Here is a 15,626-nt window from a genome sequence, read left to right on the forward strand (position 1 = left end):
TGTATCCATTTTCCTACAATGACTAAAATTTATCCTTTAAAACAGAGTGTACTCATTATGTATAAATACCACACTTTTAAAATCCATTCATTTGTTGATAGGAATGTAGGTCACTTCTGAGATTTAGCTATTATGAGCTGTACTGCTATAAACATGAGTATGCATGTATTGCTGTCTCTAAGTCTTTGGGGAAGATTCCTAGGAGGGAAATAGTTGGGTTGAATAGAATTTCTAGATTTAGCTTTTCTAAAGAATCTCCATTCTGGTGTCCATAGTGGTTTTACTAGTTTACATTCTCACCAACAATGTAGAAAAGTTATTTTTTCCTGACAGCTCTGCTTGCATTTGTTATTAACTGCTTTCTTAATAATAGCCATTTTTCCAGAGTGAGAGAGAAACTTAGTGCTATTTTGATTTTCATTTCACTAATAGCCAGAGATATTGAACATTTTTTCATGTATTTATGGGTCATTTGTACTTCTTATGAAAAGCACCTATTAATTCAGTTACCCATTTTTTGATTGTGTCTTTTATTTTGCAGGTCTAAATTTTTTAGTTCTTTATTCTAGATACTTGTCATCTGTCCAGGGAGTAACTGGCAAAATATTTCCCAATTCTGTAGGTTGTCTCTTTACTCTGTGGTTGTTTCCTTTACCATGCAAAAGCTTTTTAATTTGATATAATTCTATTTGTTGATTCTTGATGTTATTTCTTATGCAACTGGAGTTCTGATCAGAAAGTCCTTACCTATGCCTACATCTTCAAAAGTTTTATCTGTTTTATCTTCCAGCAGATTGTTTCTGTTTTAATATTTAGATCTTTTATTCATTTTGATTGTAGTTTAGCACATGGTAAGATATATGGAACTATTCTGTTCCATCAATCTACTTGTTGGTTTTGCCAGTACCATATTGTTTTTATGATGATAGCTTGGGGATATAAATTGAATTTGAGGTTGTGATTCCTTCCTGCTTTGTGCTGCATCTATTGAGATGATAACATGGTTTTTGTCCTTCTATTTATGTGATGCATAACATTTATTGATTTATGTGTTTATGTATTTGTGAACCATTGTTGCATCCTGGGATCAATTTTTGCAATTCATATGTATCTAGGAATCTATTTTTTTCTGGATAATTTATTGGCATACAGATTTCCAAAGTAATTACTAATAATCTGGATTTTTGGCAGTGTCCATTGTTATTTACCCCTTTTCGTGTCTAATTACACTGATATGGGTCTTTTCTTTTTTGTTAAACTTGACTGAGAGTTTGTCTATTTTGTCTGTTCAGAGGACCAACTCTTCATTGATTCTTTGTAATGTATTTTTAATCTCAATTTTATTAATTTGTGCTCTGATTTTTATAATTTCCTTTCTTGTACTAGCTTTAGATTTGAATTTTCCTCTTTTTTCTAGGAGCTTGAGGTGCATTATTAGCTCATTTGGGCTCACTCTTTTCCTGATGTGGGCTTTCGCAGATATGAGCTTCTCTTTTAAGGACTGTTTCCACATTGGTTCTGGTGTACTGTATTGGCATTACATCTGAACCTAGGAAATGTCTAATTCTTTCCTTGATTTCTTCTGTGAAGAACTGATTACTCAGAAGTGTATTGTTTACTTTTCATGTATTTGCATAATTTCTGTAGTTTCTTTTGCCATGGATTTCTAGTTTAATGGCACTATGATCTGATAATGTGCATGGATACTTTGATTTTTTTATATCTACTTAAGCACTCCTTATGGGCTATTCTACTCTTAAAATGTAAACAATAACGATGGAATTTTACTGATCAGCTCTTTTGAGTGGATTCAGGAGGAAAGTAGAAAAGGAGACTTTCTTTGCCTACATCCAATCAAACCACATGCTGTTCTGCACTCCATTAGTGCTCCTTTCTGATGCCTCCACTGGCCTGCTACACTTTACTCCATGCCTGGGAACCTGCTTGTCCACATTTTTCATGTTCTGTTTCTCCCCATTATGAGCTAAGCCATGTGATTTCCTTTTAAATAAAAGTTATCTTCACAGTGGCAAAAATGAAATCTTGTGTACATATCTGAGTCCCTGAAGAAATTTTAATCATCTTTCACACCACTGCTTTATTCCTGTCAGTCCAATGGTTTTCAAAGTGTAGTCCCAAGATCAGCAACATTAGTGTCACCTCTATACTTGTTAATAAAACAAATTTTAACCTGGACCTCTGACTCACTGATTTAGAAATCTGTCTTTCAATAAAAAGTCCTTCAGGCAATTCTAATGCATGGCTTGATCTATCAAATGAGCAACCCGTGTTCACTATTTATTGCAAAGATAGCCTGGGAGTAGGTACAAACCCAGAGGGGGCATCCTCGCCTTTGGAGTGGTCATGAAACAACCAGTTCTTGCAGTAAATTAGGAACACAAAGAACACAGACAACATCTGCAGACTGTAATCCCTATGAAAGTTTGTCACATGAGTTAAGATAATTGGTCGCAAGATCTTCAGCCCTTTTAAACCTAAATTCTTTGATTATATTATTAAACAGAGTCAACATGTAAAAAAAGTTTTTAAAAGTTTATTTCTCAGAGAGATGATGAAAATATTAAAAAGAAAAAAATTTCAGGAGTTGTGAAACTGCAATTCATTTTAAGTATACAAAATGTAATGGACTTTAAAAATAGGGATCTAAAAGAGCTTTAAGTTTCTTGACATGACAATCTTATCTAGCCTGATTTCCAAAAACTACCGACAAAAAAAAAAACCTATGCTCATCCACAAAGTAATTTGTCTTCTCTGAGTATACTGTAAGTCGGAGAAAAGGAGTGTAGCTGGGCAGGAAATGGTTCTGCCCGGCATGAGGAAATGATGTCCTTTATCAGTAAGATTGTGGCGCCATCTTCAGGTCTGAGAAGGGTAGCGAGCTTGACCATTATGCTCATTATGCTGGATTATAAAAGGAATAAGGGATAAATAAGAACCAAAATACTGTATTTGTAAACGATTATGAATGAAGTAATGTGATCAAAAAGCTGGCTGGAATAACTGATCCAGAAAACTTTTTTCATGTTTCTGTAGCTTTACCCATGAGGTCTCTTTAATCCATTGCTAGAGGTCTGATCCTCAATCCTGCTACTTAAAATGTAGTCCGGGGGCAGCCACTTTAGCATCATTTGAAAGCTGATCATAAATGAAATATCCCCAGGGATCAGACCCATGCTACCAGTTAGTCCAACAGGAATGAGAGGGCTTGGGGCATGGTCTGCCTTCTCCCTCTGGCCAGACCGTCATCTCCATCGAGGAGCCCTGGGTAATCATGACTACGGAGGAACAAAAAAACAGCCTGTTGCTAGTGACAGGTGCAAGTCTCTTGGTCCTTCTTTTCAATCCTGGCCTTCCTTCCAGCCATCATACCTCAGTGAAAGGAGTCACTGGTGAGGAGGTAATATGCTATTTTTGACAACCCTTAGGCTGTAACTCCTTAATAGGTCCCTCTTGCATATCTCTGTCTTCCTGAGAAACCACTCTGAAGATACCACCACGTATTACAGCAGCCATTGATATTTTCCTACTAATCTATCCATGACTGTGTAAAGTTTGTAATGTTCCTATCCTATTTCATAACTGGATGTATGTTTATTATTATGTGTTTCCTACAACAACCATTGAGAATAGTTAATGATTTTTCAATAAGTCACTCATGTATAGCTCTATTTATTTTCCTTAGAAGCCACTTTGAAGATACCAAAGTATAGTACAACAACTCTTGATAATCTCCTACCTCTTTTGTCTGTAACTCACTATTATTTGTCTATTTGTTTTCCTGAGAAACTATTTTGTAGACAATAATATGTAAAATGATAACCATTGATAATATCCTACCATTTTGTCTGTAATTTGCTAAGTCCCCCCTATTATTATGTTATCCTTCTTTTATTAAAAAAAAAAAAAAAAAAAAAAAAAAAAAAAAAAAAAAAAAAAAAAAAAAAATAAATGAAATATCTTGGGTCCCGCCCAGACCTACAGATCAGAATCCTGCATTTTCCACATGATTATATACACTAAAGTCTGAGAAACTGCTCTCTGTGCTTTCAACTACTTACCACACTACTGCTGATTTCCAGCAGGAGGGGCAAGTGAGACAGAGAAGGGAGACAGACACCTCACCAAAAAAGAGAACTGCACAGATCTGATGAGAAGATGCCATTTATCAAACTTGAATATCAGCACGTTGTTAATCCATACCAAAGGTAAAAGCAGAGTTACGGTCATACTGCAAATATTACACATTTCAGAGACAATACTTTGAGGACCTCTGCCTTAAGCCACAGCTTTCTGTAGAGGAAAAGCTTTTCTGCTTTGATTCCCTGAGTCCATGTCCCCTGCCTCTGCCTATCTATCCTCTGTACTGTTTATGTGTTCTCACGTGGGAGCTTTCCTTTGTTGGATTCCCACCACACCCTTCCAACTTCTTTACTACAGCCCTTCATTTCTAGTATTGTACAGAATAACCCCTTTTATGGAGTGTGATTTCTTGGCAAGAACCATGCTTATGCATTTGAATGAATTCATTTATTCATTATTTTATTCTAACATATACAGGCTGGATTTTATTAAGATATGACAAATACAATCTCAGTCCCTGAGGAGCGTACATATTCATACGGTAAAATGTCAAACAAGTTGTCTTAGCTTTCCTGTCACTTTGACACAGTACCTGACAGCCGCAACTTCAAGTTGAATTTATATCACTAAATTCAGTCAATGGTCTGCTGGCTCCAAAGCAGGAAAATTATGGCAAAAGGGTATGGCAGACAAAACTCCTCAGTTCAATGGCAGCTGGAAAGCAGAGGAGGGGAACAGTGCTAGACAGGCAAGGGCCAGGGACCACAGGGGCATGCCTCCATTATGCACCAAATCACACCCAGAAGTGTGCTTTGCTAATCCCTACCCAAGCCAATCAGGCTGACACAAGCGCCCTTCTGCACCACACAAGCCATTATAACAGCACATAAATGCTGTAACAGGAAAGCAGAGCTGGGGAGTTTACATGGAGCCAACTTGGAAGTTTTCTAAGTCCTCAGCTCAAGAACACATAGTTCACCTAGCAAAGGGGGGAAAGTATGCAAGTGTTGCAGAAAGAGGGAACATCTGCACCATCAAAGAGTACTTTTGGGCATAAAAAATACAGGAGTCAGTGTGTATTGGATAAAATTTGGAATTTTGTGTTTTCTGGAGCATTCAGTCATTTGGTAAAATACTTGGTTAAAAACAGTGAAATAAATTAACATACAGTATTTTAAATATTTTAACATCATTTAGATTTCTAACGCTGAAATAAGCAATCTTTGGGAGCAAATATGAACTGTAAAGTCTATGTATTTCCAGGTAAAAATGAACACCTTTCCATCTCCTCCCCAAGACTACCAAGATAAAGATACTATGCAAACTTGCAATGTTTAGATCCATAGGACAGAGCAAAGAAGGGGAGGAGACACCAAAGGAAGAAGGGACAGAAGAAGGAAAGAACGCTGAGCCTTCTCAATAGCAAACGATACGAAAAAATATGTAAGGGGACAATGACTACTAACGTTTTTAAGGGGAAATGATCTCAATATTAAATTTATTCCAGCTGAACGTGGAACAAGTATAACTGAATATTTTCACACAAAACTTTTTGCCCTCCCTGAACCTTTTCCAGCAAGCTACTGTAGGACATGCCACAGTAGAGGAAGTAAATCAGACACAGGAGAACACAAGACCCAGTGAGAGAGCTCAGCATCATGCTAACATCTCGGCCAGCTGACAGCACCACCAAACCTAAGTACCAGAGGGCAGAGGGCAGGAAGAACATCTCCAGACAGCAACAGATGATTCATAAAGAAGGATTATTGTCTGTTATGATAAATATAAGTTAGGACAAGATTTTCACAAAGGAAATCAGATTGTATAGGAAAAAGAAGAAATATTGTTCTCTACTCAGGTCTACAGTGAACAATACATAACAATATTACATATTCCTCAGGAAGTAAACTGATGGTTGAAACAATTTACTGCATTCTATTGAGTGCAGAAATACTCTATAGCTAGGCAGGCGGTTACCCATATTCACTTCTTCACATGGGGCTAGAATCAAAACCCATCTGTACACATTCAAATTCTCACAAGAGTGCCACAGCTTCTGGAAGGTCTTGTCTGGGAAGTGCTGGCAATAAGCCCCAGATTCATTTGTCCGTGCAGAAATAAGCCACTCCGACCCCAAGAAATCTCACAAGGCAAGTTTGTTTTTGCAGAAGGGTGCCACTATACCCTAAAGCTAGTTAGGAAGCACACAGAGAGGTAGCAACTGGCTCCTTTTATACCCTAACAGTGGGAAGCAGCTGACCTTTCCCCTCATTGGCTTGGTTGAAGGTTCACAATCTATCCTGATCTAGGTGGTGTGAGGAGAGGGTTTGAAGGTTGTTCATTAGTTTTGTTGGGGGGGGGGTGGCACAGGGAACTGGATGTCCTGGACTGTACCCTCAGCCAAGCAAACATTTTTTGTAACTGTAACAACTGCGGACCTGATGTAAGGGGCAGGAGACGACAGCCTAGGGTGGAAGTGCTCCTATTTACACCCTTTGATAGAAAAGACAGGACAGGGCCAGTTTCTCATAGAGGAATTTCTTCTCTCGTGCAACCCTAATTGAAAAAAAGATGTAAAGGAGGCTTTTGTAGTGTAGTAATGTTCTACTTCTTGATTGGGGGTAGTTATTAATGTGTACATTTTCTTAAAAATTCATTGTTTATGGTCTTTTCTGTATACTACACTGTAATAAAGTGTTTACAAAGTTATAAAAATGACTCAACTCTATGGGAAGAATGCACCAAGAATACAAGTAGCAAGGAATGTCTACAATTGCTCTCAAGAGGCATAGTGATATTAGAGGAATATTATTTCAAAAATAAGAATTATCTTAGTTAACAATAGAAATGGTTCTCTTTAGGGGGGGGAATGAACTGTTCTTTCAGTTTTTTGTTGTTACTAGATTCCTTTAAAAGCAACATATACATAACATGTTCATTTAAAAAGTCAGAAAACAATCTTTTGCAAAGGAAAACTTACTGATGCAGGTTTTTAAAAAGTAAACAACTTCCTACAATTAAAATGTTAAAGTCCATCTGACAGGAGAAAATTCACTCTGCTTTTAGGCACCAATTATGGTTCAAGCGAAGTTTAAAAGTTAAAAAATTATGAGGAAATAACAGTGGCTGTATCACCAGTTGTAAGGCAACTATTAATCATTAGGAGAGAGGAAAAGCAGCAAACCCTAGACAGTTTATTCTAGCCAGGCACAGCAAAGCGCCATAGTTGTTTGCATACGCTAATGGTTTGGATCTAAAATGTCTCCCCCAAGTCTCATGCTCAGAGGCTGGGATTCTGGAAGGTAACGGGATCATGGGGGTGCTATGTTCATCAGTGGATTAGTCCGTGGATAAATTCATGGCTGTGCAGTCCAGGAATGGGGCCTGTTTGGAAGAGGCGGATCAAGGACAGTGACTTGGAAGGCTGTATTCTTGTCCCCAGTTCCTCCCTTCCTCTCTGGTTCATGGCCCCCACGACCTGATCAGTTCTCCTCTGCCAGGCGCTCCCACCACGCTGTTTCTACTGTAGCCAATGACACATGGACTGAATCCACGGAAACCCTATGCCACAAAACACCTCTCCTCCTTTAAACTGAGTATGTTGGGCACTCTGCCCTAGCAACAGGAAAGCTAATACACGTAACTATTTTTTCATATAGAAAGTAGAAACTTAGGATACAGATACATTTCGGTTTGTAGAGTGCTGGCCACAGATTAAATTTCTTATTCTTTAAATAATTCTCAGATTTTCCAGTGTAGTTTGTGGAAGTGTAAAGAAAGATGTGCCACAGTCATATTCTGGAAATACTGGATTTACTGTAGGGCTTCACAGAACCTCCTTAGGTTCGAAGGCACTGTGATTCTCCAGAAGGATCTTCCTCTTCTCTTCAAATAGCAAGGTACCTTAATAGCAGTTAAATTAAAACACACACTTTTTTTTTTTGAAGACAAGAATCCATTAAAGAAGAAATTAGGGGGCTGGGGATTTAGCTCAGTGGCAAAAGCGCCTGCCTGGCAAGCGCAAGGTCGTGAGTTCGGTTCCCGGTACCGGAGAAAAACCAAAAAAAAAAAAAAAAAAAAAAAAAGAAGAAATTAGGAAGCAGCTAAGAGAATGCTGCATTAGCTGGTTTAAGTAACCTGGAAATCTGAAAATAGACAACTTCTCCATTCCTTGAAACCTTTCCCATGACTAATAAAACCTTATGAAGTCTTCTGGTTATCTGGTGAGCACTGTGAGGTTCACCGAAGATTTTACTGGGCTTTCCCTTTTTTTTGAGTTAGGGTCCTGCCATGCAGCCCAGGCTGGCCTTGAACTCACAGCACTCCTCCTGCCTCAGTCTCCCAAGTGCTGGTGGGCGTCATCACACCCAACCCAGGCTGTTCTAAAAGAGAAATGCAGTCACTTAAAAGCCACATTTGATAAAGCCTTTTTAGAGACACTGGGTGGTAAACTTGTTTCTGAATGTGAATTTTTGTATTTTTCCCATCAAGATTATATGAACTATGTATAAATTACTCATTATTTAGATACCAGAATAAAAAAAAACACGCCAAGGTTACACAGGGTATCTAATTTTCTTTAATCTGAACAGAAAATAAGTATACAAGTTCGCTAGAGAGAAGTGATAAAAATTGAATGCTATATATTATAGAATCAGTACAATGAGTTTCTTTCGGTAGCCAGTGATTCTTAGTCAGTTCTGCAAAAAACAAAATCAGTTATGCAGAAACAATATAAAATGCCCCTTTCTGGACTCCAGCTTAATAAAACTGATTTTATATCTAATTTATTGATTATACTCAGATTCAGTTCTTGTGCAAAAAAATATGCAATCATTAATGGTGGTTTGGTAAGCTGAAATTGATTTCTTTTAAGTCAGTTCAACATTATGATAACCCAAATATAAAAAAAGGTATTCAAGATTCAGAGATAAACCAGTGCCTAGGCAACATAATTCACCCATGTGCCCAATAATTTTTAACATTTTTAAAAACACATAATCACAAAGACAGTGATGACATCACATACTCAGTGCAATGCTTCATGTAGTGCATTCCTATGGCTTGTCTGGAGTTTAAAACCATATTACCAAACATTTCTAATGGATGAGCTTCTGACACACATAAATCTGTCCAATTCTTTTACAAAATCTAAAACTCTCGTAAGACCTTGAGCTTGACTGTGTTTTACAATCCCAAATATGGGGAAGATTAGGTGTGACATGAAGTAATCACCCCTTCTAAGCAAGACTGCACATATACTTTCATTATATCACCACAAAGAATCCTCAATTCAATCCTGTTGACGGAAAAGAGCACATGTATTGTTCAGCTAAGAAAATCCAAATGACTTTCCTGGAGTCAAATGCACCCCAAGGCATACATAAGGAATGAGTATAACTGCAGCAGCTACAGAAATATGCCACTGCATAATAAATGCTATTAAGCAAAGATGTTAGAGTCTAATAATAGATTATGATTTGTTTGGTTCCCACTACCATGGGACACAAGAAAATGAAACTGAAGACTGTTGTGTTAGGACAAGTGATGACCCCAGTTTTAAACAGGGTTCTTCATTGAAGGAGAAGATAGAGCCACAGAAGTCAAATTAGCTGACTTCAAATGGTTTACATCCCAGGATGAATCAGGTTACACTGATTTAAGCCCAATTTAATTTAGGCAGGTTTTTTAACCACAAGAATAAGGACATTCTTAGTACATATTAATAATTAAACCAACATATACACAATCAGCAATATCCTACATAATATTAAATGTTTTAACATGTTCTCAATTATTCTTTATGTTGTTAATTTTTTTTTTTTTTTAAAAAGTTCAATTTTATTTTACAATGTACTTTGTATTTCTAAGTGTATTCTGCTATTATTTTATTTCATTGAAGCAGGTACAGTTCTCTGGATTTCTCTAAGAGCCAAACTCAACTGTATCTTCTGTGATCTGTTTGAATTCGTAATTGCCTCTGCCATCCATATGCAGGTAGTACTATGGGAAAGAAGGGAGAAAAAAAAAAATCACTAAGAATTATCTTAGTATTTTCCTTTACAAGAATGATATTAGGCCTTCTCGTTCTTTTTAGGGAACCAAATCCATATGCACCCCACCAATTAGAATGCTTCTGTTAATCGTAGGACCAACAATCTGAGCTACAAGTAGGTGGACGTGAGCTAAGTCCTAGACAGTTCAATAGGCCAGACTTCATTCTTTTTAAACCAATTTCCTAACTCAGCTTAGACACTCTAATTCAAGGGTTTTTTTTTTTATTATAGAGAAGAAAAACAGCTATGGTATATAATGTGCTTGTATTAACCTATTCTGAAGACAATTAGGATAGCAGTCACAAAGCCTAGTTTTTATGTGAAAGACTTTTTCCATTTTCTTTATTACTATTTCTTAGCTATTCTGGCTGTTAACCTTCCAGCTCTTTGTGCCCCTTACATCATTAGCTTGGTGGTTATTTTGTTGTGTGTTTATACCTTTAAAAGAGTGAAGGTGAAACCTAAGGCCTTTCACTGTCCTATAACTGTAATGTTTATGAATGTCCAAGAACATACAAAGACTTGGACATTTTAAACTTCTCTGATTTTTAATTATTCAATTTCTCATTCAATTCATGAATAATGAACAAATGATAATATGCCATAAAGTAATGAAAGCTATGTTTAAAAGTCACATGGTTTTATGAAGTATTTTATGCAGACTTCCTCTGATCCTCATGACAATCCAGGAGATATGAGAGCAAGGATCAGTAACTTTATTATAAAAGAAGCCTACCACTTGTATACGATCATCTAAATCATATGGCTCCTGAGGATAGACAGTAATCTGCATCCCTCATGACACTCAACTCCAGTACCCATCCTCCCAAAACAGACACTTAATCTGGCATGTACTCTATAGGACAAGATACCTTTGCTATTGTTCTAACTCTTCAAACCTTCTCTTTTACCTAAAATTTCTATATTATTTAGAAAGGAAGCCAAGGAAAGAAGGAAGACACAAAGGAAGGAAGGAAGAAGGGAGGGAAGTAGAACGAAGGGGAGGGGAGGGGAAGAGAGAAGTAAAATGAATTAAACTGAATTTACTTTCCGATTCTGAGCATTTTACATGAGGAAGGGAAAATAGTTGCCATACTGAGAATGGCACTGCTTGAGCTCCAGAAGAAATAACACTTCTGCATTAATGCTAACCTTGCTATATAATGTCTTTGTACTTATAGTGGTTACCTAACGAGCCCTACCTTATTACAGTGCTATGGCAAACAGTTATTCAATTTTCCCCTTGCTGTCCTGACCTCTACAAAAACACCTCTAAACTTTGCCATTCTTCGCAGGACTTTATTCCTTCTGTCAGTACAGATAAAGAAAAGTTTAACTTTAGTTATACTTGTGACAATATCAGGAAAATCTTATCAATTATACAATTGTCATTTATAAATTATAGAACCACTAACTGGTTCCCTAAGATCTCTAATGTCTAACTACACATTGCTTATATAAGTTGTAGCAATGAAAACTGACAACTACAGTAATGTTTAAAATAGTTCTACTGAATTTTATAAAACTGAAGTAATTTCACCTTTTGTCCTAAGATATATGTTTGTAAGATACTATTTACCATGAAATCTAAATCATATTCACTTGAATTCATACATTTAATACAACGAACTTTTACTAGACCATACACATAGGAAAAACAAACCTCGTGGTGTTTCCAAAGAGATTTTCTATGTGACACAGTGAAGAGGGTGATGCCAACCTAATGCAAAGCAAATAGTTCAGGTTTATATCAATAATGAGTCAAAATTAAATTTGCACATCTATCTTAAGCTGCTATAATAGCTGTCTTCAGGGTCTATCGTCAGAGAGAAATATGACAACTGTGACAAATGTTTATGGTAATGGAAAGTATGGGCCACTGACCACATAATAAAACTAACAGGTACTGGTATTGAGTGTATTATTTTGGAGGGGACAGAAAATATTTCCCATTTATGGTAAAAAGTGCATGAAAACATAATTCAAGTTCAATAAAAATAACAAAAGGTCATAATCAGGAAAAATTAAGTCACTATAGTACTGTCTATGGTCAACTTGCTTCTCAAATATGGGGTCATAATGTCCTATTGCAAAGTCTTGTTTTCGGGCTGGGGATTTAGCTCAGCGGCAAAAGCGCCTGCCTGACAAGCGCAAGGTCGTGAGTTCGGTTCCCGGTACCGGAGAAAAACCAAAAAAAAAAAAAAAAACAAAGTCTTGTTTTCAAGGGTGTTTGGAATTTAGATTTTGGAAAGTAGTATTTAACATCCAAAGGTTCAGGGGCAAAATTCTGAAAATAAACCATGAGTGTTTCTGTGGCAATATATATGGATCCTGACATTAAGTGAGACATACACAGGGTTTCGGTATCTTTTGTTAGGTCAGGTCTTATTACCCAATGACATTGTTACAAAATTATGGAAAATCTTTCGGTTTTAGGGGCTTGCTAAATTTCAGATTATAAATAATGATTTCATACACTATGCAACATATACATACATGACCTTTTACATTTACCATAAACTCCCAAAAGTATAGAATATTACAACACTCCTGTACCTGACTTACAAACTATAAAACAGGATATTTCTTGTTCTCAAAATTCAACAAGAGTATATACAGACTATAACAATTTCTTAACTTAAAAAAAAAGCAACTGAGACTAGTGAACACTTAAAGAATGTCAGTGGAGACAGCAGCACAAGTTAATGTGTAATTTTTTGATCAATCTTGCATGCCCATGTCTGGTTACAGAAGTTTGATAAAATATTGCCCAGGCCAAAGAATGTAATGGGTAAATTTAAAATGCAAAATGATTACTATTGAATTTTCCTGATTAAAAAGACAAAAAAATAGATGGTTAGCTTATGGGGAAAAAAATCAGTTTATTACCTAATTAAATGAGAAAAAAATTTAAACATTTGTTTCATATCTATGAAATGGCTAAAGAGGATTAGGTACAGAATGCATTTATAATATATTTTATTCCTATCTATTAACTGCCAGCTTAAAATCTTTATTAAAACAAGAAGTCACCTTCTGGTAGTAATTTTGTAACTTAATAACTTGGAATCTTCTCTTCAGATAGATATTTGTTTGAACACAGGGTAAATGGCAAGAGTGACATACACCGTCTAATTGAGAACCTGCCATTCTTACCTTTCGACAATGGCTGTAAATGTAGCCTTCCACATCCACACTGACTGCACTTGTGCATTCATCCAAAATGGCAAACTGAGGTTTATGATAAAATAATCTCGCCATCTGAAGCATAAAAATAAATACTTTATGTAAATACAAACAGACCTAAAATAAATAAGATAAACTGACTATATTCAAATACATATTTTACAGTCTTATAAAACTAAACTACAAAAATTATTCTAATGAAAAAAACCTACTCCCCAGAAATAGAAATAATATAAATGAACCTGTTTTTATCGTTATCCCAAACAAAGGAGAAAATACAGTATGTGGGAAAATATTGATGGCTCAGATTTAAACAAACCTGATGTGAGATGAAGTTGAGTTTTAAAATAGTGTTAAACTTCACTAAGCAAACAAGATTAGAGGATATACATTTTAATCAAATCTTAGAATTCAGATGATGGCTACAAGTCTTTATTTCTAAATATTTTGTTGCTTAAGTAATGTTATCACTTATATTTACATTAATAATTTTTTAGTGCAGGTATATCTCTCTTATTAATATTGGGCATGTTCATTTTATAAAGCCTTTGTCAATTTTATAAATAAAACTTAACATCAGGATTTTTAGAGCTTACCTTTCTTTGATTATCAGGAATGTTGAATATTTTCACATATTTACTTTTCATATATATTTTATTTTCTGGAAACCAAACACACTGATTCTTCATATTCCAATTTGCCATCTTCCCCCAAAAATCTCCAAGTTGCAAAACAGACAGGCTCCTATCCCTCCCTAATTTTTCTTCTCTGCAACATTCTCTGTAGAGAACCACTCCTTCCTTCTTCAGAAGGTGACAGCGAAACTGCTGAGACCTTGTACTTCACAGGCTGCTTTCTCTGTTTCTTTTCCAGCACTTTCTCTTCTATTTGACCATTAAATGTGGGGGTCCCTCAGAGCTATTCCCCTTCTCTTTTTCCTGTGCTTTATGACTGATGGATGATCTCATCCAATCTTGTGATTTCAAATATTATTTACATTCTAAAAGTTCCTAATATATATCTCTCATCCATACTTTTCTCATTTTCTAGGTTAATATATATGCAAATTCCCATTAAACTTTTCTACTTGGATATCTCATAGGACTCTCAGGCTCTACATGTTTAAAGCTCAAGAGGCATTTTCCTTCCCTTCTCTTCCTCTTACTTACTGCCTCCCCCCACTTTTAGTCCACTCAAGCAAGCAAAGGTTTGAAATTTACTCACTATTCCTCATGTCCACAACCATGCCCTTAGCCCGGAGCACAATCACCTCCTGCCTGGATGACCACAAATTTTAGTCTCCTACATAATCTTTGCTCCTTTCCAATCTATTCACCATGGAAGCAGAGAGAATTGTCAAATCAGAGAACTTTACTCTGGCTTACAATTCTTTAAGAACTACTGTACATGTCATTCTTCTCGTATGTCCCAAATGCCTGACTTTGGTCCTTACATATTTTCAATTTCTGCTTAATGTCATCTGCTCAGACAAGCATACCCTGATCCACACATTCCAAGCTGCATGGGTCCCTTATGTAACTGTAGTACTGCCTATATGGTGAATTGTATGTCTGTATTTTTCTGTTCACAAGGCTGTAAGACTCACAAAAGTAGAGACCATGATTTCACCTCTACTTACATATGGGTAACATTCAAATATTTGATAAGTGAATGACTAAACAGCTTCCTTGGGGTTCAAATGTATTTGTCTGAGGAAAGGGAGGGGAAGCAGCAAATATATACCATCAAATTAAACTCTGCAGGAAACAAAACATACAGGTCACAGAAGACCTTGGTTAAAGGAGAGTTTGCTTTTTACATCAAGCCACCTGAAACTCTCTTTCTGAAGGAGGAAGGACTAGAAAAATTAAATTTAGATGGAGGCTAAAAGAGGGTACAAAACTGAAGCGAAGGGGTGTGATGAAGTCTAAGGAGAAAGAATTCATGAAGACCGACAGAGGAGCCCTTCCCAAGAAGGACGACACGTCCTCCACGGCCAGTGGAAGCACAGTGGGAAGGACAGACCAATGCAAAGTCCATTTGAAGGCATGGTGATGCTCTGTTCTGCGCTCCCATTGTACTCTCTGCATATCTCATCACCACACTCACGTGGAAATGCTCTCAGCATGTCTCTCTCTTTTATTATGTTGTCAGCTATTTGCATAGCTATTACAAGAAAGCTGTACAGGGAATAAGTATATGAACACTAGAATCATACTGCTGCCTACACTTGGTAAGCTGACATCCTTCACCCTTAGCAGGCTTCTTAACTGTTCAATTTCC

At 36.5% G+C, this 15,626-nt stretch overlaps 1 protein-coding gene across 1 annotated transcript in view; it reads right to left on the bottom strand.

Moving 5' to 3' along the window:
• Nucleotides 1-8,657: 8,657 nt before the first annotated feature.
• Abcd3 (ATP-binding cassette, sub-family D (ALD), member 3) overlaps nucleotides 8,658-15,626 on the bottom strand; it is a 79,215-nt gene continuing 72,246 nt past the window's right edge. The window contains exons 21-23 of the mRNA XM_005384998.2: nucleotides 13,314-13,418; nucleotides 11,821-11,877; nucleotides 8,658-10,104 (exon numbers count right to left, since the gene is read on the bottom strand). Of these exons, the coding sequence (XP_005385055.1) occupies nucleotides 10,027-10,104; nucleotides 11,821-11,877; nucleotides 13,314-13,418 (240 nt within the window). The 3' untranslated portion in view covers nucleotides 8,658-10,026. The remainder of the gene's footprint in view (nucleotides 10,105-11,820; nucleotides 11,878-13,313; nucleotides 13,419-15,626) is intronic.

Source organism: Chinchilla lanigera, unplaced genomic scaffold (assembly GCF_000276665.1).
Source record: "Chinchilla lanigera isolate Chin_1 unplaced genomic scaffold, ChiLan1.0 scaffold00022, whole genome shotgun sequence".
In the NCBI taxonomy this organism is placed as follows: domain Eukaryota; kingdom Metazoa; phylum Chordata; class Mammalia; order Rodentia; family Chinchillidae; genus Chinchilla; species Chinchilla lanigera.